Source organism: Bombus affinis, chromosome 5 (assembly GCF_024516045.1).
Source record: "Bombus affinis isolate iyBomAffi1 chromosome 5, iyBomAffi1.2, whole genome shotgun sequence".
Classification (NCBI taxonomy): domain Eukaryota; kingdom Metazoa; phylum Arthropoda; class Insecta; order Hymenoptera; family Apidae; genus Bombus; species Bombus affinis.
Window position 1 is genome coordinate 18,046,560 of NC_066348.1, and position 25,090 is coordinate 18,071,649.

At 38.0% G+C, this 25,090-nt stretch overlaps 1 protein-coding gene across 14 annotated transcripts in view; it reads left to right on the forward strand.

The window, feature by feature from the left end:
* LOC126916264 (guanine nucleotide-releasing factor 2) overlaps positions 1 to 21,750 on the forward strand; it is a 58,864-nt gene extending 37,114 nt beyond the window's left edge. For 9 of the 14 annotated variants that reach the window (XM_050721894.1, XM_050721895.1, XM_050721885.1 and 6 more), the window contains 16 exons: positions 10,884 to 11,289; positions 12,059 to 12,283; positions 12,465 to 12,650; positions 12,776 to 13,083; positions 14,447 to 14,563; positions 14,981 to 15,294; positions 15,548 to 15,755; positions 16,026 to 16,049; positions 17,287 to 17,482; positions 17,569 to 17,821; positions 17,905 to 18,145; positions 18,243 to 18,257; positions 18,429 to 18,603; positions 18,704 to 19,348; positions 19,457 to 19,588; positions 19,680 to 21,750. In XM_050721894.1, the coding sequence (XP_050577851.1) occupies positions 10,884 to 11,289; positions 12,059 to 12,283; positions 12,465 to 12,650; positions 12,776 to 13,083; positions 14,447 to 14,563; positions 14,981 to 15,294; positions 15,548 to 15,755; positions 16,026 to 16,049; positions 17,287 to 17,482; positions 17,569 to 17,821; positions 17,905 to 18,145; positions 18,243 to 18,257; positions 18,429 to 18,603; positions 18,704 to 19,348; positions 19,457 to 19,588; positions 19,680 to 19,818 (3,584 nt within the window). In that variant the 3' untranslated portion in view covers positions 19,819 to 21,750. The remainder of the gene's footprint in view (positions 1 to 10,883; positions 11,290 to 12,058; positions 12,284 to 12,464; positions 12,651 to 12,775; positions 13,084 to 14,446; positions 14,564 to 14,980; positions 15,295 to 15,547; positions 15,756 to 16,025; positions 16,050 to 17,286; positions 17,483 to 17,568; positions 17,822 to 17,904; positions 18,146 to 18,242; positions 18,258 to 18,428; positions 18,604 to 18,703; positions 19,349 to 19,456; positions 19,589 to 19,679) is intronic. The other 5 variants (XM_050721888.1, XM_050721889.1, XM_050721891.1 and 2 more) reach the window with 5 other exon arrangements.
* Positions 21,751 to 25,090: the final 3,340 nt, after the last annotated feature.

Genomic DNA, 25,090 nt, shown 5'->3' on the forward strand with positions numbered 1-25,090 from the left:
CTTTTCGCTCGAGTGTCCGAACGAACCTAATCTCTCCTTCGAGGCAAGGTTGAAAAGGCAGATGAGAGTGTAAAAGGGTGTATAAATTTCGAAATACTTGGAACATTTGGATTTTCTATTTGTAATGGGACGGATCTAACATCAATGGCAGAACAGCAGGAGCATGGCGTATACGAGTTAGGGCGAAATGTACCGTTAGAAGAAAAATTTGAGTATATCGCAAGAAAACGAGGAACGAATATCAAGCGAGACGTAATTTGCGAGATTGATATTGATAAAGATTTTCAGATTGACAAGAAGAGAACTTTTCAAGGAATATCGAAATATTTCGCTGCTCCGTTTGTTGCCGGATTATGCCTTCCTTTATTCATTAGGTTTCGCTGTTACCAAGCAGAACACTACCTCCAACATCGACGTGTTCGCGTCGTAGGTTATAGCCGCGCGCGTTTCGCCCGATCATCGTGCCACGCATACATACGTACATATAATACATATATTGCACATATATTCTGAAGTTTACGATGTATCTATAACTCTTACAATATAGACTATATAAAATATTGAAAAATCGTTAGTTTTCATAGTTGGTCGATCGATCGTAACATCGGCAGACGACGTTCTAGCCACAAGATTTCTTATTAAGCACGTATTTGTTACAGCGACCCGACAAGCGTATCGAACAATTTTTTGTATTTGATCAGGCAGGCCGCTTGCTGTAGTCAAAATATCCGTACAGTTGTGTCGTACACACGACACGGTATCACAGTAAATTCGAAAAGGCATACCTATGTATCTTACGCCCGCTCATAGGTCTACCGGAACCTGTGTAGCTGACTTAAAGGTTGTACCAACGAATTATACGCGGTGGATATGCGCTGTTAACGAACGCTAGCCATTAACCCTTCCATATAGATCTTCACATCGTAATGTTTGCAATATTTGCTCAAGGACCAAACAAATATTTCCAACGAATCGGCTAAATAAGAAGATTTTTCTTGAAACAAGGCGAACTCCGTTTTACGGAAAATCAGCGAAATGTTGGCAAAAAATGCATGGTACACGTGATTCTCGTCGCGAATGTAATAATACCCGAATCCAGGAGGCAAGCAGTCGGGCCAGTTCGCGTTCTTTCACACATCCGTGGAGTGTACTTTTCGTCCGCATTTTACTAGCCATTTTTTCCAGCGGCTTTTCACATGAAAAGAAAAGAGTTTGCACGTAGGCGGATTTAGAAAGCTCATCCGTTCGGTCGGACGATTTTCTCTCGATTGTTCATTTTTAATGTGTTTACGTTAGGTCGGCTAACATTCAAAATGAAACGTTACATACATTACTTGTCCCGATCCGTCTTGTTTCTTTCATCTGTCATTATCCGATTTATTCTATCTGATTTGATCTGTCGTTATTCGTTGTCGAACGTTGATAAATAATCTCTTAACCCTCTGTAACCGGATTAATATCGACTTTGCTTGCTCTCGAAGAAAACAGATAGTGGTGCAATTACCTGCCTCTCGGTTCTACATATACATATGTATATACATATACATTTACATTTCACTGCATGTTACGGATGCTCAATGCAGCGCCATTGCCGAAGGCTCCTTTTTCTATTTATCGTATTAACGCGTTGCTTTTCCAAGTTTCCTGTCACACGAAAGCTTTCAAACTCGAGCAGCACTTTTTTTTATCTTCTCTGTACGTACATGCTCTATAGCACTGAGTTGTTTATCGAGTTTGGTAGCTAACTCGAGGGCATTTGGACAAATGCTAACGATGATAACAAGGCGTGAATAACGCAAGTCATATTTCGTTATAATTAATTTAATTGGTAATCACAGCACGTTATCGCGAGAATTTAACGGATCGTCGGATGAAAAAGACGATCGGAGAAAGGGAAACGTGTGCCAGGCAATGAGCTTCGAATGCAAAGTAAATTCGCGATTCGAGTAAATTTAATTAGTTCGAACGTTTTCAATCCTGTTTGGACGAGGCTGGAAATGTTTGGTGCAGGCAAATTCACTATTTTGCAACCGTTGCGCTTTCTTTCGTTTGATCGAATGAGATTTAGCTCGTATGGGACAAGTATGGCACATAGGGGCGGTGAGCGTATGATATGGTAAAGTATGTACAATGTATAATACATACGTACACATAAATATTTCTTGAAATGGCTTCGACGACGGATGCTGACAACGGTGATTCGAGAGACTTGGCTGGCTCGACCGACTTATCGTTTTTGCTGTATTCTGCATGCACGCTTTTCGATCGATGCTTCGGCTTTTCGCCGAAGATCATAAGCGCGCGGCTGTCGCTTTCTTACCGTAAGCAGCCGTATAGATCGTAGACGAATGTTACGATACGGCCGCGTCGTCAACGATCACTGCGACAGCATCAAGGGGTATGCCATCGTCGTCGCCTTTACGTAAAAGCTTTCTATCTTTCCTTTCTTTTATCTGCCTATCGAATAACTGCATATATATATACACTTTGTTATATATGCATACTTGTAGCGTTCAATAGAAAATAATATTTGCGATTGGCTATAGTCATTTGTAGATAAATCTTTCGCAAGTTTAAAATTATACGTACCCCCGCGCTGTTCAGGGGGGTCGTTGTTCAAGGGTTAACATCTCTACATAGCAGGTATGATTCGATTTTTTAGATAGATTAGCATGGGAAGTGGAAATGGGTACGTGTTATACTTAAATATAGGGATATATGATAGCAGCTATACATAATAAAACATAGGTACTAAAGGAACAAAAAAGCCTTTTCTGAAACTTAACTCTCACGTTTTAATTGGGAAACGTAATCCCGTATTTCCACGTGGAATCGAGCATTTTCAAGCACTTAAGAGAGTTTTAAAATCCATGCAGTCAGAAGCACGCATAGACGAAAACCTTCGCCGGACCTTCGTCGTCGATCCGATCTTTTAATTCAGACTACGACGTTACCATCTGCGAAAATCACGCTGGTGCAACCGGCAATCCCGCGCTCGCTAATATCGCTATCGAACCATGAAATTCCCAGCTGGAGACGATGCCTGATATTCCGCTAACATTAAAGTTTCGTAATTGCATCGCTGCGAGCGCAATGGGAAATTCCAAACTGAATCGGCTTGGCCGCTTCCATAACGGCGATGCAGCTGCACGGAATTTAACCTGTTAACAAATTAGCCGGGGGATTTGTTAATCGGGACTCGTCCGACGAGAGTCGGTGGTTACATAGCGTATGATTAAACCACCGATCGAAATTACACGAGACTCGTTAATATTCTGTAATAAGTGTAATTAACTCGGTTAGGTGTTGCGATAGGATAAATCATTTACATTCAAATGATGTACGAATCGATATATATATATATATATATTAGCTACGATGTTTGAATGGAAGTTTAATTCTATATTTATAGGATAGAAAAATAAAGCAAAAACAATTTTTATAGAAATCCTTGATGCACGGCGGTATAACATTAGTCGATTCTCTTTTCGTTTTGCTCGTTTCCCTTGCATTTTTTTTTTTGTTAGCTATTTACCTTAGTCATTAGTATATGTATGAGAGAGAGAGAGAAAGGGGGGGGAGAGGGACAGGCAGAGATGGAGATTTTTATAAAACGTTTCGATTAATTAGTTCTTACGATTGAAGCGAGAGGTTAGAAATGTTATCCGGCTGTGATTGGCTGTGATTGAAATGTTATGAAAGGTGATCGATGGGAATAACAACAGATAATCAGTGTTTCCCTTTTCTGTCGAAACGAAAAATAATGCCAAAAGACTCTTTATTAACTTTTCTATAAAGTTGAAGACACAATGAGCGCGATTAAACGCTGCAATTAGATAAAAAATTGCTCGATATGCACATATTCCGTCCCTTCTTCCTTGATATTCACCCTTCGCTTCGCGCGTCGGTGGTGATAACGATAACGATAACGATACAGTTTGATTGCTTCGAAGCCGGGAACATTTTCGTCTTCGGCGAAGCGTTTCTCGGTGTTTCGTCACTTACATCGTGATTTGGCCGTCGCTTCGCGTCGCGCCGGTTTCGGGCTCGCTTACTAAATTTAGTTCGTTGTCCGAAGGCACCATCTTGGAATAATTCTCTGTCGGCATTTAAGCTATTTCGAAAGCTCTTTAAACTTCGGCAACGCTTCTTCGTATTTTGTCGACAATGTTCAACGCGACTTAAAACGCCATTACATCACCTTAGTCAACTACCGACATTTCATATTTGGGAAAAAGCTGACGCGATTCTTTTCATTTCTCAGTTCTCATACAGTCGAATGATTACCATATCGTGAAATACGTTCGATCGAACAGAGAACACGCTATACTTACACGTTACAACGCTTTACACCAGACCGACATACCGTCGCCTCTCGCCGCTATTCAGTGTCCCCTTTCCAACTATTGAAGGGACAGGGAGGCGTGGAAGAATGAAATTCAAGTGCCACGTTTAACACGTTTTTCGAAGACTGAACAGGACATAGTCGCCGCCGCCGCCGCCGCCGCCGCCGCCGCGTATTATTATTACAGAGCGGTGCAACAACCTCGCGGTTATTTCGGCGCGACTCCCGTCTCACGGAATGCACCGTGCAAAGGAAACTGGCCGGCGCTGCGTGACTTGGGGATGCGTGTGTTCCGGAAAAATAACAGATTATTTAGACGAGATAACAGTGACGATACGATATATTTTCTATCTGTTCGAATGGACGTTCTTTTCTTTCCGACGTTCTACTTTCGATCCACAACGCCGACGGTATGAAAATCCATTTGACAAACAGGCATCGAGTCAAGAACTTATCGCCTCTATTTACTCTAGATACATATAACTCTGTCTTCCTTTTTCACAGTGTGCGGTGTGTAGGTTGACAGAGATCAAGTGGTGCTGATGCGATGGTAGAAAAGTACGATGATATTGGGAGAATATCGTGGATATTCCGTCTCAACGCGATTAATACCCAGACGATCGCTGATGGATATTCTTAGATCCTGACATCAGCTTTCTTTCACTCACCAACACTCGTGTTCTTCTTTAGCGCGTTGATTAGCATCGGTGTTATTAGCGACCAGCGATTAACATTAGATTCATTAGCGGAGCTATCATGCCGAAAAACCGCTTTCGCTATTTATTCAAACATATCATATCATATCAATGTCACTGTAAAGCTAAACGCGCTAAAACTATGAAGCGCTTTAACGTTTTAACAGATTTAAGTATTTATATCGGTTGGGTTTATTCGGTTATTGTATCGCATTGCGTATATATCCTGTCAGTGGCAACTTACCACGACGACACGTCGCGTCACGCGCCATCCCAGCTTCGCAAGTTCGAAACAACAATTTTTAACGTGATCGGACAATTCGGTTAAGAAAGCGTGTCACATTCAGATATGCTGGCGCTTATCTAAAATTTATTATTACGTCGCAAAACAAATCTCGTCAAATGAAACGTAAATCTACATCGATCGGTAGACGAAAAAGTTATGATTCGCGATCATTTGGACATAGGAAGCGATTTATCATTTACTTTCCATATTTGTATATTTTACTATTAATAGCTATCTTGTATCTTGTATCTTGTATCTATTATCTATTATCTAGTATCTGTATCGAGAATTATAAAAACACCGTTTTTTAATTACTTTTGTAGGGAAAAAAGAAAAAAAAGGAAAAGCAAGCTCGTCAAACGTAGCTTTTCATTCGCGTTATCGCAATGAATCTCGCCAAGCAAAATCTCCGATAATATTAAGTCCTACCGCCACGAATCGATTGATTAATAGACCGTTTTCCACGGACAGCGGGATGGTCCTGATTTCCCGCGGTTCCGCCGCGAAATACCCGGAAAATCCGCATTTCGGTATTAGGCACGATCTGCCATGAAATCGCGTGTCCGATAACCGCAGACCACGATATACCATACCGAGTCCCATGTTCCACACGTGTTTCGTCATATACCTATGTACATAACATAGTATGTACATACTGCCTACACACGCACGCACGCACACACAAATACATTTCCGCTTCTGCCCATCTAACTTCCATCTACGGAAGATCCTTTCATTTGCTCTTCTTTCCCCTCTTTCTTTCTTTCGCTTTCGTCCATTTATTTATTTCTCCCCAGTCCTCTTCTCGTTCGTATGTCTCTTTGTTCCACCGTTTCTTCACCACCTCTTCTTCCTATCGACGAGATAGGAATTACAGATTGCCTCGAACATTTTGCGCTGTTTTGTTCGCAGCATAACATTATGGAGACCGAATCGTTCGCAACCTAGCGCCATCGAGTTTCTTCGTATCGCGGACGATTTTCAGGCTGGTTTCTTGATTAGAAGGGCGAGTGAATCGGAGCGGGTGAATCGATACGAGGTCGTATGGACGTCGATATCTTTTCGCGAAATCGTTATCGGAGATAAGGGCGGCAATTGCCCGACGAGCGAGGGAGTACACTGGGCATGGATCGTTGCCGAGTCAGGTATTTGCGATCTGCTTCTACTTCGTCAAAGTTTGTCATCGTCGAGACAATTTTAATAGGTTGACGATATAATGCTCGATGTCGAGCTATTTCCAACATTTCAAACAGATTTTAATGCAGCGATTGAAAATATTTTATTCCACTACCGTAGACCATCGTTAAATTATTACTGATTCAGTGAACTCGTGTAAATATGTACGTACCCCGGGCTTACTTCGTGCTGCTCTCTCACAGTGGCACGAGTCATCCGCAGCAATCATCCAGTGCGAAACAGCGTAAATTCAGCTTTACATCCTCCCGTGCTCAAACTCGTCGTTCTTAATAACTCCGTTACTATTTCAACTTGATGTTCAGTTACCTTTGCAGAATTTCTTGCTCGACTTCCGCACCTCGTAATCACACGATGCTTTCGTTAACGAAGCTGTAGATAATGAATTTTTAGCCGTCTAACAATAAGGCAATTGTTAGCGCCGTTCGATATTCTTCTATTCCGCTTTGTCAAGTCCAATTTAGATGGTTTCGCGCGCGAGAGTCTCGTTCAACATTGCTATAAATATTCTAGTACCAGATCGGAATATATTTTCAAGCTGGGGAAGAAAGAGAGAAAGAGGCAGGGAGACAAACGATAAGCCTATTCTTATTTGTCGCCGCGGCGATACTTGTTTTTTAAAATGAAAGAGTAAAACTAGCGCTTGTCGGATTATTTTTGTTTTTGGAAATCTGTATCGAACGTCACGCTGGTTTTCTATCCTGGATACACTCGCCAATGGTAATCTGGGGCATTAATCTAAGATTAATTTCGAAATTGACATGTGCAGTCTACTCGTTTTTTTATACGGCTAACTAATAATAACGATGATCATTAATAACAATCTCGTTATATTTTTCCCTATTTCATTCATGTTCAGCGAGCTGGTGAGTCGAGTGGGAAAAGAGATAATAGTTTTAATCAGTAATTCTTAGTATGATACCGTCCTCGATAAAAGAATCCATAATTTGGCGAATTCAAACGTGCGCCTAATAACCGAGGATCAACTAACGTGTAACGTACAACGCATTTTATCCTCTTGTACGTATGTATATCTGTTTTCATGCAAGCCTATAACATCTTAAACATCTAATTATTGATAACGTAGTATCGATAGTTATTCATTAATGGAACACTTACAACAGGCACTTGTTCTGAAGAAGATAGGAGAAGAGACCGTTGGTCATTTTCCCCATATTGCCGTGTATTTCACGTTAACTTATTCACTAAGACGCTCAAAAGGTATTCCAGGCTTGCAAACCTTGCTCAATGTCCGAATATTCTCCTCTCGATGTGTTATTTAACGGCGATCGTTAGACGAATCTCAACCCCTTTGGTTTGGCCTTTCATCCATCGGCATGCTAAAAATTCACTCGTCAGCCGTTTTCAGAAACACCGATGCGTCTCTCGTTCATCGATCGTACAGTTGTTAATCCAGGCTATCGAAGCTATCCAATCTCGAGCTATACGCCATTCGGAATCCACCGGTATTCGAAAGACGATCGGCCGCGATTAGAATGACGAACGGGTAGTATAGCAGAGTAAAGCAGAGTATTTCGCTTTGATTCATGTCTGTACGACGACGATGACCGCTCTCAAACCCTCTCGCACGTGTTCACGTTTTCCATCAACCCAAAGCCCTTCCACTTGCACGTATTCGAGGTGGTGCGGTATGGCGCAGCGAGAGGCTTTCACGCTGATGAATGGCTGGCAGTGACGCGATTAAAGGGACATGCGTGGAAAGCTATCGCGGTCGTTGCATTCTCGAGCACGTTGCACGTTCGCGATAACGACGAAAAGATGATCTGACCGCTGTGCTCTCTGTGTTACCTGGCGACAACAACAAGATCCGCGCCATGTGTACCAGCAGCGTGATGTTTACTTGACGAGGGGGCTGCTTGCTCTGTGTGTGTGCGTTACCATGCGAGTTATTAACTTTACGCGAGAATCCAACGATTGCGTTCAGCGACTATCTTCTTGTTATTAACACGATACGCACACACGCGCCCCCCCCCCCCCACATACACATACATCCATCCACATGCAGCCACACGAGAACGATCTTGTTTTTGGGATATATTAGGCGCGCAAGTGAATAATCCAAAGTTTATTTGAAAGGACAATACTGTATCAGGCAAGCGACGAATATCATCGCGAAAACTACCGCGTTTTTAGACAAGATCCAATGGTCAAGTTATTCTTGTGTCTCGTCCATTAATTAAAAGTGGGTATCGAATAAGGCGTGTTGCATCGATCCGAACAGCTAGCAATCCGAAGCAGTAATGTCTAGTGAATAAACTGGTCGCTGCAATACGTACCAAGCAACGCTCTTTATGATGTAATATTATGATGCTAGTTAACGATCGTAAAAGCAGCGTGTGGCTTGACATTGTCGTGCAGCAGCAATTTCAGAGAACGTTCTCCTTTGTCGTTTGTCAGTGTCGTCCTGACGATCGAAACTCGCATAGAAAGCAACGACGAATACCTTGGTCGAACAACTTGCGGGTGTCTTTTCTCAAATAAACTGTTGAAGGCTCTGTCGTACATGCGATTATTTACGAAGCGCGGGCGCGGTGGTTGCAGCAGCCTCGAGTATAGACGCACTTTTTTAGTATAGACAGCGTACAGGATCGAGCATGTTTCGTGGATCCAGTCAGTCACGGCAATTTCGATTCCGTCCTCCGTTCTCCGTGTTTTCTATTATCTCTGTCGGCCATCCGAATCCTGCCTTTAGCGCAAATCACGCCTGATTGAGGTTTCAATCGGAATTCGTGAATAGAACTTGATTTACCGGCGTACATACACACGTACATACGCGATCAGAGATGCAGAGATTGCCTCGACCAGTCGCTTGCTTGCATTTCCCCCTATCGCGAAACGCAAACCACCAAAGACGACTGGTTTAACCAACCCCTTTTGTCCCCATGCGCACTTGTACAGGCAAATAACCTGGTAATGATTCGAGCATGAAGTTATTAATCGAAGAGAAGTGTTGCGGACAGCGTTCGATAGACCGATTTTTGCGGTGAGTAATTTCGGGGTGTTTTGTGCAACGTGCAACCTTGAACGTTGCTGTGACATGTGTATTTACATTTTCGTTAATAGATTGGATTCGACGATATTTTCCGAGGTAATAGCAATGATTTCGTTAAATACCTAAAGGAAATATCAAAGTACGCGTTACACACACTTCGCAGAATTACTTATTTGATTCTCCGCTCAGATTTGCTGCTTTAAAGCTAGCTCTTGGAGCGTCATATCTTGACAATGCCCATCTACGCTCGAGAACCGCATCTCTAGCAGAGTTATTTTTATTTCGTCTTCATTTAAAATTATTATCATTTAAAATAGTATTACAAGAGTATATGCATAAGTCAATCCAGCATCTCATTTCGACGATCATTTAAATAGAATTATTAAACTAGCAAATTAATACGCTGAAAATTACTTCGACTTTTTCTTTGGACGCTCGTCCACTTTTAAAACGAAGCTCTACAATACCCTTCTATCGTTATTTATAACATAGCATATTTCTTAACAACTTTATTATATGCTTATTACTGGGCTTGGTTCGTACAACAACAACAACAACAACAACAGCAGCAGCAGCAGCAACAACAACAACGACAACAACAATTTGCTAACCAATAGTATTACCGAATTAACAAGTATAGGTAGATATATTTCTGTAACATCAATTGCAGATGCTATAATATAACTATATATATATATACCTCTACTTAGTTATAATCGTACCATCGAACCATATAACAGCAGACTAGTACTTGGCAAATCAAACTTATCCAAACAATCTTTGTAAAAATGAAAAAAGATAACTCGAAATGAATCGAATCGAAAGCCCTTCTGCCTGTACATTCGAATCTTCTCGACAAACGAACCGATCAATCGAGCCCCGGCCGTCGCATCGCTTTGATTTTAAACGTTTGGTCGCGTTTGTTTACTATTCCCGATATATTTATCCGTTTCGTTTGCACGGTGAATTCACCGATGGAATTTACGTACCGGTACGTCTGTTATTGTGGCACGAAATTTTCCAACATAAAATTTTCGCGACTCGATCGGTTGTAATCGTTGGGACGACAGTCCATTAAACGCGTTTTTCACCAGTTTAAGCGGATATCACCTTTTGCGCCCTTTACGATGCAAGTTCCATCGATCGATCCACTTTAAAGTGGAATAATGGTTTTAAACTGGCTACTATGTGACGAAAAAATAGAAAATTGCACGGAAATAAGTTTCGTTGAACGCACGCAAATTATTTTTACAATCTACGCAAGTCTGAAACGAAAAGATCAGGAAACGCATAATATCCTTCTGTGTCGCGATAAACGATATTCTATTTTCTGTTTATTGTCTGTTACAGAAGTCGAGGAACGCTCCAGCGGGAAGGCGCGTGGTGGTAAACTAGCGCGTCGTGCGCGCTCCTTCAAGGAGGACTTCCTGGAGAAGCTCTCCCACATGCGCTCTCCTGGTAGCGGAAGCGGAGGTGGAGGCAGTGGAGCGGCTACGAGGGCCGCCTCGCCCTCCTCGCCGCGAACACCGCGTGATAAAAGCGCGCCCGGCTGCACCGATGGCGCGACCACCCTCGACAAGAACCCCCTCCGTGACCTGCATATCCACGTGCGACAGGTGCAACTGGCACTGCTTCACTTCCGGGACGTCGTGTCAAAGAAAAAGCTCGAGATGCTGCCCGGCAACGGCACCATCGTCCTCGATACTGTTACCACCATACACACTGTGCTGAAGTCCTATCTCCTCTACGAGAACAGGTAAGTGAATTCGATCGTGATCAAGGTATCGATCAAAAACCTATTGACCCTGACTTGACTGAAATGAATAAATAAATAAAAGAAAAAAAAAAAAAAAAGAAAGGAGCTTGTAGATTAATCGAGTGACTTGGTATAAAAAAAATATATTTCCTGGCTGAAACTTTGAACCGAGTACTTTCATCTATTCGATATCAAGGATCGTTGGTGCGCGTGAAAATATATGCCAGATATTTATTTTATAATTTAACATTAAGCTAAACGAGTAACGCACAACACTGACAGGGACGTGGAAATGTTCGAACAACTTTTGAAAATTTTATATCTTATTTTTAATTCTAAACTAAATTTAGTAATTTTCTTCGTTACTTGCTATATGGAAAAAGTTATGTAAATCATGGAAATGTATTGTACGTTCGTAACATTCGAGGTAAGTGTTTTGTCTAGATAAAATTCTAAATCTTTATATAAAATGCCTGCGTGAACTAATTCTTCGAGGTGACGCGACTACAAATTTATTCCGTGTAAAAGTCAAATATATAGTAGTAAATATTGAAAAAGTATTAAAAGTTGACAAGCACCGTATCAATTATCGTCTAATTACAACTAGTGGGAACTAGGTAGTTTGAGATATATTGGAACAAAACATGTATGTATATCGTAGCTTTATTTTCATTTTTTTTTCTTTTTTTTTTTTATTTCTATTCAATTAGTAAGTTTAATTAAATACGATATCGTTTGTAATCGCGACCTTCGTATTTTCTTCACCAAGCTCTACTCTGGGATCAGCGACGAACCAAGTGTATCAAGCTCTAGCACAATTATTAAAACTCTGTGACGACGTGTTGCTGCACGGTGACCAGTCCTCTGCGTTGGATACCGAGAACGTTACACACATCATAGGATTAGTCGAAGAAGCTGTGAAAAACTTGGTTGCCCTGGCGAATGAGAAGATTGCCAATAGACAGAAACCTGTCGTCGTTACAACTAGTAATAGGTAATCTTTCTACTTGTTCTTTGGTTGAAGCACTGATTTTCGATAAATTTACACTCTTCCATACTGGTAAAAAAAATCAGCTGTTCGATTTTATTAGTATAATTGACCAAAAGTTCGATACTCTTTTGTGTCGTCGTAATCAGCAGAATTTGACGATGAACCATTGAAATCGCGTTTTCAGAACGTCGTCTTATGGATCGGAAATGACGCCGCAAAGAAATTCTTTGCCTGATATTCCGTTAACGCCAAGGGAAAGGCAGATTTTAGAGCAGACAGCTGCGAGTACTAGTTTGGTCCGTAGCTCGCATAGTTCCGAGTCGATTTTAAGGGATTCTAGTCCACCCCCAAAACCGCCACTCCCCGAGAGGTAGTTTCTTCCTATGCTTTTTATAGATAGTGCATCACAATGCATCTATTCTCGAATGTAGTGTAAAAGTAATTCTACGTTAAACGAGTACGATTAAAAAATAATGTTTGGATGGTGAATTGCAGAACTAATATGTGTCTGTCGGAAGAAAATAGTTCTTCCGGTACACCGCCACCATTGCCACCGAAACGGAGAACGAGAGGTCAACAGTTGCTCGATGAATCCGAAGGTTTTTTAGCATCTAGTCTCGACGGTGTTTCCTTACGAAGTCGATCTCCGGAGGATTCGTCGTCTCTTCTGAGTGCGTCGGCTGGCAGTTTGGATTCGGCCTTGAACCATTCCCGCGACGAAGATGAGATACGGGCGATCATGGGACCAAACGACGAGTCTCTGAACGACAGTATGGATCTCAGCCTGATGGCTACTATCCAAGGTAACCGATCCATCCTTTTATCGTATCATAGCATCGATTATTTAATCATGGCCAGTAAGAAAGTGTGATAAACGATATATCTTGCATAACCTCGGTAACACTGACTCGGTATCGAGTCAATTTCAAGCATATTTAAAATAACAAAATAATAAAGAGAAGCACGCGTAGACAGAATTATCATTTATATAATAATAATATGTTTATATTATAGATTAACTTATAATACGTGGACTAGAATTCTTTGTAACGTACATTGTTTGCATTTTGTAATATAATTGCCTTCTGTCTTCTTTCCAATACATCTGTATCCAATTATTAGCGTTAGTCATTATGTTGCTTAAATTGATACGATGAAATACCTTTTACACAAGTGAATGGCAACCGGAATGCAACCAAATGGAACCAAATGGGATAGGGGTCTATGGCGGCACGTTTTCATCAAACTGGGATTAACAGTAAAGTAAATATATTAACAGTAAAGTATTCTACAGTGCCTGTACATCGTTTTAGTACACGCGGGTTGCACATAGTACGTCGGAATGTGATGTAATCTTGGACTCAAGCGTGTTAGGAGTTTGAAATTTAAAGAGGAATCGTATAAAGCACAGTTTCGCGGTAGGAGGTTCGAGCGTTGTTCCTAGTTGTTCTATTGGCTGTTCTGTTGGTTGTTCCCAAGAAATAAGAGTCCAAGTCTAAGGCGAATGTCGAAAAACTCTAAGGAGAATGTCGTCGCAACATATCGAGTACCTACAGTGTAACCTAAAAATCGCTTTAGCTCGTAATTTCACCTTTATTCCCGGTTGCCATTCAATTAATCTCACTTATAAATCGCGAACATTTAATCATCTGTTTTAAGTTTAAGAGTCAACATTTTCCGAAACGAGGCAACCTCAGCGTAGCTCCGTTTGTCAACATTGAAATATCGTATTAGTCGTATTAGTTGTACTATAGTTCGTAGTATGAAGATTTATATCCGATTTATGACAACGAAATTAGAACGATCCTGAGATGGTAGCGGTAGAACTATACAAGTACATTTCCATTTGTGTCGAAAGGTTCACTATGCGGACAATGCTTAGTCAGCGAAGTGGTCTTCAACTGTGCTTGTCTCGATCGTCGAATCAGTCTTACTGAAAATCTCTTGGGATACGTTAGGATACATATTTCGAAAATAATTAACTCTCCGTCGAGCAATTAACGGCAAAAAATTACGTGGCATAACGACAAAAAAAGTCATATTTAATTATATATACATACATGCGTAAAAGTTTCATTTTTATCGATTGAATCAATCTTTTTCCAAACATTATGCAGACGATATGGAGAGAAACTAAATATATTGATTATTTTTTTACATTTATAGGTATGCAAGTTAATGGTAGTTCAAACTGTAGTTGCTGGGACGGTTCCGAAACAAACATACCAAGCACAATGTTATTGGGTCAACAAACTCCGCAAGAAATGCTTAATCCATTTACCGGTGGGTAATACAAAGTCGTTTTATATTTGTCGCCAACACCGTCAAGCTGAAGTAAAGGCGGTGCCGATGACGTTGCACATTTATAAATGTAAAGAAAAAATGTACAAGAGCTAAAATTATGCAAGAATTCCTCGAATAGCTAGAGCGAAGCAGGTAACGTAGGTGTCAGACCTTTAGACTACATGACTAAACAGTATAGTGTAGATCTTCGTTCTGATCAGTCTAATAGGTTGGTATCCTTTTTCTTGATTCGTTTTCTAAATCTAGATTATCTAAATTAAATTTACCTTCGTAAAATAGTGCTTGCTGACAGGAATTGGGAAGCGTTGCAAAGTATCTTTTTGTAAGAAAGTTGAAGAACAGGCGAGTAAACATTTTTAACGTGTTATAACGAACCATATGGCGATTATGTTTCAGGTATAGAAGGAAAAATGGAACGATTATCGACTCAAACGCAGGAATCCGGTTTCGTATCCATGCATTCGCAACGAAGTTCGTCTCAAAGTTATACTACCTCCAGTATAACGTCCAAAAGATCTTCTCAGCAAAGCAGTATTAGTTACAATTCCCAAACGTTTAATTCGCAACAATCGTTTTCCCAAACAAAACTGTCTTCGGATAATAACGGGTCTATTTTCACTCAGAAGACAATGACTAGTACGAAGAGTACCGTTAGTACAACAAATATTTCCGGAACTGGAGATCCTGCTGTATTAGAAAAATTGGTAAATGTGGGTGTTGTGTGTCGTGATTTTATTTCTTGTTATTTATAAATCTCTTACTTATAATTTTAAACAATTTTCAAATCGAAATATAACATAGAAATCAAGCTCTTTTTTCGCTGACTATTTGCAGAAATTCTATATGTACTTGTAATTCTATCATGACCATGCAATAATTTCGATCGTCGATGCATCGTAGATTAAAAATTTGAAAACATCAACATGTATGTTCTTATTAAACGTCAGTTTCCGTGTTTCGTAGGAAATGGAGTCGATTTCTGCATCGGACGCTAATGGTGTGCCGCCAGCATTGCCGGAAAAGCGATCGAAACGGAGGAAAGAACGTCAACCGTCACAGTACGACAATGTACCTGAAAATGAGCATTTATCAACCTGTAGTTTACATACCAATAACGGCGATAATACAGATGCCAGTAAACCCCCTCCACTGCCGCTTAAGAAAAGGCATAGTAAGTCGAATTATTGTTTATAAAAAAAAACAACAGTAATACAGCAGATAATATTTAACACCATACTACGATTGCTTTATTGCTGTTGAAAAAATTCAAATAAAGTATCAATGATAATGGATATGTATTAAAAATGAAGTTGCCTGAATTTGAAGAGAATAATTATTAAACAAAATTATGTTAGAGATTATCTAGATTATATTAGAGTAGTCGTTCAGAATCTTTTCCACGTAGTAGGTTAAAACTGATACAATATTTTGTATCCCCCAGTGTTCCAATCAGTGGCATATTCTGGTAAGTGGGATCCTGCCCACGCAAATCAGCTATCCCTCAGCAAACACACGTTCACGCTAAGTTGAAACCCGTCGTTTCACGCATTAATTATACACGACTTTTAATATCTTAGCTTTTTGCGGCATGTTTTCGTCGTTATTTTTCATTTCATTTTGTCGAAATCATCAACGCGATTTCATTTGACTAAGCTTGGATATGTCACTCATATTTTTCGGCTTTTTCATAGCTTATATCTTAATATATATAATTGAAATAATGAAATAATACTAAAAACACATAGAGCAATGTGTGTATATATATATATATATATATATTTTTTTTTTTCTTCTTACATACAAATTATTAAACTTTCAGATTTCATTACATTCTATCCACACTCATCTTTTCCTTTCATTAGTTAAATTATTTTGTCAAATCAAACTCTATACATTTATTTGATTTGAATTTGTTACACATCGTACTTTATAAATATATTATTTCCATTGACATTTCTGTATAATAGCTTTAAATTTCATTAACCGTAGAAACTAATCTTCAACCACCTATGTGGGCGTCGTTATTGTTTCATTAATTAAATTGACCTTTTCTTGCTAATAGTCAGTTAACACTTACGCTTCTTTAACTTTAGAATTAAGACAACCGACTTTAGTTTTCGTTTCCACAATCGACTAGAGGATATATCTCCAACGATTCGAAATTTCCTCGATCTACACGATATTTGTTCATGCTTGCATCATCGTGATGATATTTATCCCAATTTTAAGTAACCGTTTAATCGCGAAGAATGTAATCTTAATCGCGGTAAGAATGTCGTTTAACGGATTTCACTCTTATTCCAGTGAGTTTATACCATAATAATCTGGTATTCACTACCTTACATATATGTCATTATCTATCGAGATACATGCTTGTGCATCAGTGTTTTTCTGTATTTTATACACTTGTGCTTTGATATTTTATTGTAACATGAATCATGCTTGTATGTACCATATATATACACATGTGTGATAAAAATAGAAATAATATACATACATGTATATACATGTAGGTATATTATTTCTATTTTTATATATATATATTTTATATATATATATATATATATATATACACATGTATATACATGTGTGCGTGTGTGTGTGTGTATATATATGGAATCGTATTTTTTTATTTATTTATTTTTCTTAAGTATATTATATTGTAAATTAGAATCGTATCAATTTAATCGTATCTATTCCAGTCATGGCATACATGGAGATGTTTGGGAATTGTTCTCACAGCAACAACGATTTCATCTCCGGTCTTGGGACTCGTCATTCAGTGGCAGCTTATAATTCGATGCAAGCGGAATGGCAACAACACGAAATGGCTCTTACTACGACACAATCGTGTTCTTTCATGGCACATACTATAACTACATTACATGACAACTCAAAGTATGCGTTTCTAGATGTAAAAATTTATACATATCTTCCTGTGTTCAATATAACAAATACAAGAAAGCGTATTATATCTTTTTCAGTACCTCCATAACTATGGCACCATCAGTAGCGGAAGTAACGAATAATTCTAGTCTCCCACCAGCATTACCACCAAAGAGATCCCGTTCCATTAAATCAAATGCAACGCCACCGCCAATTTCGCCAAAACCCACCATTAGTATGCAAAGCATACATACAATCGAACCAATCGTAACGTCAACACCTATGAAAGTAGAGGAATCTGGTTGTATTCATGATAAAAAGGAGTTGTCACCTTCGTCTCCAGCGAAGCTGGTAAATATTTCATAAAGTAACGTAGATTAACGTAGATTTGTATTACCTAGACACATCATTACGAATCTGCCCTTCATTTCTAGAATAACGTTGCTTTGGACACTATATTACCGTCCTCAAGACCCGCGAGTAATGCCTTATCGTCGATTTCCGTCGATGATAATAACTTGGACTTGAGAGACGTCGATCAGGACGATACTATTTTGGATGAACTCGATATCAGCAAGTATTTAGTCTTCAAGAAACCAGACGAAGAAGGGCCAGATATAAGGGGTGGCCACCCGGATGCATTGTTAATTCATGCAACCAAAGCTAATAAACATGGTAAGTTTCCTATCCAAGCGTTATAATATAAATTGTATCGACAAATGAATAGTCATTGAAGGATATAATGCATTTCGTATTCTTTCATGCTTCATAGACGAGAAAGAATCAGGTCAGTGTAATAATTTGTTGGATTTACTTTCAATTCTACTGTAACTTAAAATTGCTTTTCCTCTCACAATAAATAAATACTTTTATTATGCATAGGAAAATTTCTGCGAAACGCAATTAAAATAAACGTTTACCATACGAATTAATCACCGCATGATTATTTTATTTACAGACTTTTTGTATCAAGAGGCGTTTCTAACAACATATAGAACATTCATGCAACCATTGGAGTTAATTCAAAAATTACACAAACGTCATCAGCGATTCTCTTGTTCTGCTGACGTTATTAAACAAAGAGCAGCTCGCGAAGCATTTTCCTTGTTGGTTAGAGTTGTCAGCGATTTAACGTAAGTTTACTAGAAAATTAACTAGAAATTTAAAAAATTTTTTCTATATATATCGCAAATAATTCAATGTAACTATAAAGAAGTTATTAATTTCTTCCAGTATGTCAGATCTCGATGATACCCTCTTGCAAACTTTAATGGAATTCGTACAGCAATTGGTATGTAGCGGTGATCTTACTATGGCAAAAGCTTTGCGTGTTAAAATTTTGGAGAAACACGCGGCGAAGCAGTTGCAATCTACACAACCGATTCTATCTTCGTTGAGTGTAACAACAAAGCAAGCTTCCCTTCTCGATTTCAAGAGTGAACAAATTGCAGAACAAATGACATTGTTAGATGCTGATTTATTCATGAAGATTGAGATCCCGGAAGTACTAATTTGGGCTCAAGAACAGAATGAAGAACGAAGTCCGAATCTAACTAGGTTCACAGAACATTTTAACAAAATGTCGTACTGGGCTAGATCGAGAATACTGGAACATAGATTAGAGAATGAAGCGAAAGATAGAGAGAAATACGTTGTTAAATTTATCAAGATAATGAAGCACCTTAGAAAAATAAATAATTTTAATAGCTACTTAGCCTTGCTTTCTGCGTTGGATAGCGCGCCAATTAGAAGGCTCGAATGGCAGAAACATATTACAGAAGGTTTAAAAGAATATTGCGCTCTTATCGATAGTTCCAGTAGTTTCAGAGCTTACAGGCAAGCTTTAGCAGAAACACAACCGCCATGCATTCCGTACATGTAAGTACCTTTAATCATTTTATTTCAATAATCGAAAAGCAAAGTTTTCGTCGAAGCGAAGTTCATCGAAGAGCTAACAAATATTCGAAGCACATTTTTCACTTACAGCGGACTTGTGTTACAAGATCTTACATTCGTGCATATTGGAAACAATGATTTGTTACCGGATGGTACGATAAATTTTTCGAAAAGATGGCAACAGTTTAATATCGTTGAAAACATGAAAAGGTTCAAAAAAGGGTAAGCTCGCTCGTTTAATAATTTTTTTTTAAGTAACGAATATATATTGCAATGTTATTTCTAAATTGAATTGTTTATTTCTTTATTGCAGAACATATTCGTTCAAGAAACACGAACGTATAATAACGTTCTTCAATAATTTTAGCGATTTCCTCTGTGAGGAAGCAATGTGGCAGATTTCCGAGAGTATCAAGCCGCGCGGTGGAAAAAAAACACAGTCACAGAACTAGAATATATCAAACCCCTTCACCGCCTGCGTCTCAAAATCGAAAGGCTGAACCAGTAAATTAGTATATCTGTAGTTGTGATGTTTAGGTAAATTACCTAATTACCTAATTACCAGCCGAATAAAAATGATGCAACGCTTTAAGGGCGGTGAAAGGGTTAGCTATGTCTGTCCCGCTTCCACAACCTCTGTGAGGTTGTATCTCATTTTATGGAATATTCAGTCTCTATTGAAAAGTAAAACAGAAAAAAGAATGCGAATAGTCAGTCATTTAGATCAAATTGAGATTTGATGCGTTCGTGCGCGTGCGCGTGCGTGCGTGCGTGCGTGCGTGCGTGTGTGTATGTATGTGTGTTTTGTTTTGTTTAAAAATATAAATTGCGTGCACGGATATCGATTGAATCGAAATACGTATAGAGAGACTTTAATGAATTGGCTAGATCAATCATGTCTCAATGTATTTTTGCAATTTTTTCCTTTTCGCTATAAGGTTAGTAAGGGAGAAAATCATGTTTACTATGGATCTATGCAATGTATACTTAAAAGATACACAGCTGTAATGATGCTTACCATGGCATGATGGAAAGAGCAACCTCCTCTCTCTACCTCTTCCTTCCTCTTTCCCACCCTCTCCCTTCTCCCCTCTCCACTCTCCCGCACACACGCATGCACTAGCTCTTCTATAGAAATATATATATATATATATATATATATATATATATATATATATATATATATATATAAGCTATTTATTTATTTGCTTTATATCGGCGAATAGCGATATGTAAAAAGTAGTAAATGTCATACATTTCTTTTTAAACTTATTTAGATATATATGTAAACGTCCATCATATAGATCTGTTATAGATAGGAAACTTATCAAGCGTCAACAAAGATACATTTGTTGACTTCGCAAGGAAAAAACACCAATTACGTTGATTAATGTAAAACAATTATAGTCTCAGATCAGTGCAAAAATGATGCGCTTTTCCGAACACGTGGCACAACTGAGTATAACTGTTACATATACTATTGTATATGATTCTAGGAAACATTTTTTGTTGGAAACTCGTTAATAGGTATCCAAGATTTCAGCTTTAAGACAAATGGTTATCTAAAACTGCGTAGGTAAATTAAGTGTAAAAAAAGCCCACGATTAGACGAATTCGATTTATATATCATCCACATTGCCCTTGTACTTTCGCCGATAATTCTAAATGCCTTTGATATCTTTTATTATCAGATTTCATTACTAGTTTCTCTGCGTTTATATTTTTCAGCATTGCTAATGAGAGTTTCCCTCAGGATACATTCCGATGGAGTAAAAGAAAATTATTCGATCAATTTTATCAAGATAGAAGAAACATACTACTGGGTCCTACAATGTTCTTATTCTTTGTTAAACGCGTCGAATTTTAATACGTGCATCGAGTTTATTTGATTTCTTAAGATAAGTGATACCACTGTAATGATTTATGGCTGTCTGCGTGCCTCATATTATAGAGTGAATGAATTACTTCTATTAACGTTTCTCCGGTCTCACGTTTAATGATATAAATATCTTGTATGCATAATTTATGAACAAAACTAGAATAATCGGGCTTAAGAGATCTGAAAAAGAAAACAAAGAGAGGAGAGATGTCACCAGTACGTTAACGCGATATACGTACGATGGTACTGATCGTACACTTTTATCCACGTTAAAAAGAGGGCCTAAGCAATTGATGAGTAGCATCGGTTTATAAACACACACATGCCGTTAATTAAAATTTACCGATATAAAACACCGAGGAAGTAAAAAGGTAAACAAGCCATAATTTAGTCTCAAGGTCTAGTTAGAGGTTAACTATTGTATACATACATATATAAATTTGATAAACGGTTGTCAATTTCTAAACGTGCATCAAGCACACACGCGCGCGCGCGCACACACACACGCGCGCGCGCGCACACACACACACACACACACACACACACACGAATTATATACATACATACGTCGTACACACGTAATATAGTTTTCAATTGAACTGTAAAGGAAGAGTAATAGACGTAAAAGACTCTGTTTCCATAAAAATAGATGCATCCCTTTTATCGCAGCTGTAAACATTTTGAAAGACGCAAACAAGGAAAAAGGTTAGTACTGGTTATGAACTATTAGACAAGCATATATCTCCCTATAAGCCCCAATAGTTCACAAATAATGATAATCATACGTGGATGAGTATGCAAGTGTGTTTGAAGACAACCACTTTTATTTAATAAGTTGGTATGTATAAAAATGGTTCGTCTAATGTAAAGCTAAGAAAAGGTTATTAACATTGTATGTAAATAGTTTGTGATTGTATTCATAATTTCTTGTATGTATGCGAGTGCCCATTTATAACTCATACAAATGCGCGCGCGCGCTCAGCATATTATCTTTATATTATCTTTACGCACGATGTAATTAATCTTATATACTTTTTAAATTATGATCGAAGTCATTGTGATGCCATTTTACATTCTCACATAATAGCGGGCACATAATCTGTATATTTTTTTCATTTCAGTTAGCTTAAGTCACGCAACGAACAGATATACATAAATTCTTCATAACAGAAGAAATAAATTAAAAAGTTACTACAGTGGATTCCGCTTATTTGAGCCACCGGTTAACCAAGGTAGCTGTTTATTTGAAACGAAGCTGAAAATATAGAACCTGACCGAATAAATAAAAACCATTTGTAGATAGTCCTAATTTTCTTCGCTTAATTTCGTTAATTGAAGTAGCAGCGTGTTTGGTTTTTTTGGGACAGATGACTGCAGTAGTCTCTGAGAAAGAGAAGATAGCAAGCGGGACGGCGCGACATAGGGGCAAATAAGACTACCATTCCCTTTCCTTTGCTCATCGTCACGTGGCTATATCTTATTTGTAACGTAATATATTCGGTCAGAACAATTGCTTATATGTATGGTTGCATTGCCGGGTGTATTAGATGTAACCAATTAGATCCGCATTCCTTTGCCTTATTATCTTTTTACAGACGCATAACTTACGTATTGCATCTTTCTTTCGTTTCCGCTCGCTGTAACTTTGTCTTCTCAAAATATTCTCATCTACTATGTAGTCTCATCAAACTATGTAGTTCTTTTTACATTTCTTGTTATCTTAACTACCTACGTAATTCTGTATTGATCTATGTGATACTTGGCATAATTGAGACATCCGTTTAACCGGGCTAACGCTAGTATCGATATGTCCTGAATAACCGAAATCCACTGTATTTGTAGCTTAAAATTTTATTCGCAGAACACTAAAACAAAATATTAGAGATCGACTTGTGATACTTATCCATTTACATGCCATAAAAAGTGAAAGTAAATGTATATAAATACACGTACATATATCTTTAATAACAAAGCCAAATTTATCGATTTTTATTTATATTATAAAATAAACTATAATTTTTTGTTGTAACGAGGAATTTGTGTATGCTGCATAATTTTACATATTTTTTGCATAATTTTAACGTGTCTGGTGTCATGTACAACATTGATTTTCTTTGTAGTTTTCTTTTATACGTAGAATCATTGCCACTCTCCCCCCTTACCCGACCCCTTTCAAATTCATTACATTATTTCCTTTATGCATCACATCTACATCTCCTAGATGTCTGCTGGTATTACATATTTGTACATATATTTCGAATCGCTTCTATACTCTCTGAGATTTCGTTAACAGTTGTTTTACCGAAACATTTCATGGGAAAGTGTATTTATAAATGTATAATGTAACTATATCGATCGCCTTTGTATCTATTTTCTATTATACGTTTCTTCGATTTACTGTTAACGAAATTCTCATGCAAGTTTCGCGTAGGCGTACATATACATATGCATATGTACATACAATTTAAGGATAAACGCTACAAAATCATGAGTGAGATAAAAACAGTGAATATGCAACGAAAAACTTAGACTCGATCGGTTAATTAGATAAAGGAACTAGACTAATTCATAGTAGATGGACAAACTGCGAGAAAGATTAATTAATTTGATAAAAATAGATTGATAATAAGATATTTTTGAAATTCTTTTATTTTATACTTTATAGTACAACAATTAATTAATACTAGTTAAATAATTAATTACTAGTTAAAAGAATGAATATCCGTATATATCTATAGTTGGACAAATTCTAATATCGTGGTCCATTTTTTGTGCTCGGAAATTCTATAACAATCATTAAAGTACATAAACATTTGCATTGTAGGAACATATTGAAACTATATCTTATTCGCCAAAAAATTAATATAATAATTCTCTTAAGTTAATACATTACTGCATTAAATACATATATTATTAAAATGGATTACTATGAATTTAAATGCTAAACAAAAATATAGAAATATTGAAAATTAATTTTTATTATTTATCCTTCCTTTAACTGCCTAGATTTACACTCACTTTACTTATAAACTGTCGTATAACTTTAGAATTAAAAGTCTGGGCAGGACAACGAGTAGGAGAGCGTGTGACACTTTAATCCGAAGTTTATGCTTCAAGGATTACGATGGTGGTGGTCCAGATTGCCGGAAACTCGTAGTTTCCAAGATTTTCAAGAGTGTTTTCGAGAATATTGCGTTTAGGTATGGGTTATTTCTTGGGGCCGCCGCGACCGTGAGGCGGCCAGTTACGTAGAGATAAGTCGACTGCCGAGCGTCGAGCGAAACAGTTATCGGATCGACTACATTGTGTACTACTATTTTAACACTAATATACATATTCGTTAATACGTATCTCGGAAGCTGCTGCGGGTTTTTCAGCAACTCGAACTATCACCATTGTAATCCTTCAAGCACAAGCCTCTATTCATTGACCCGATAACTAAAGGGAAGCTAAAGTGTTATGTTACCTCAGATTTCTAATTTATTTAGAATTATTGAATTCCTTTTACATATTTTCATTCTATCGTCCTAATCTTGTACTATATGAAATCCTATGTTATGATTATATAAATTACTCGATGATTACGCAATAAACAAGCAAATGACCGATACATAATAAATAACATAATAAATAACCGATACATACGAAGACACGAGAATTTATGTATGCGATTAGTGCTTCAATGATTGTTATCACGGCAAATCTATCTTATTATCAATAATATTAGTTATACGTAGAACTAATACATTAATGTTTACGACCGTATTCTTTCGACTTTGACTATGGACTAGCATAGGCAGAAACGTAGAACCGTGCTTTTCCATCTTTCGCTAAACTATCTTTTG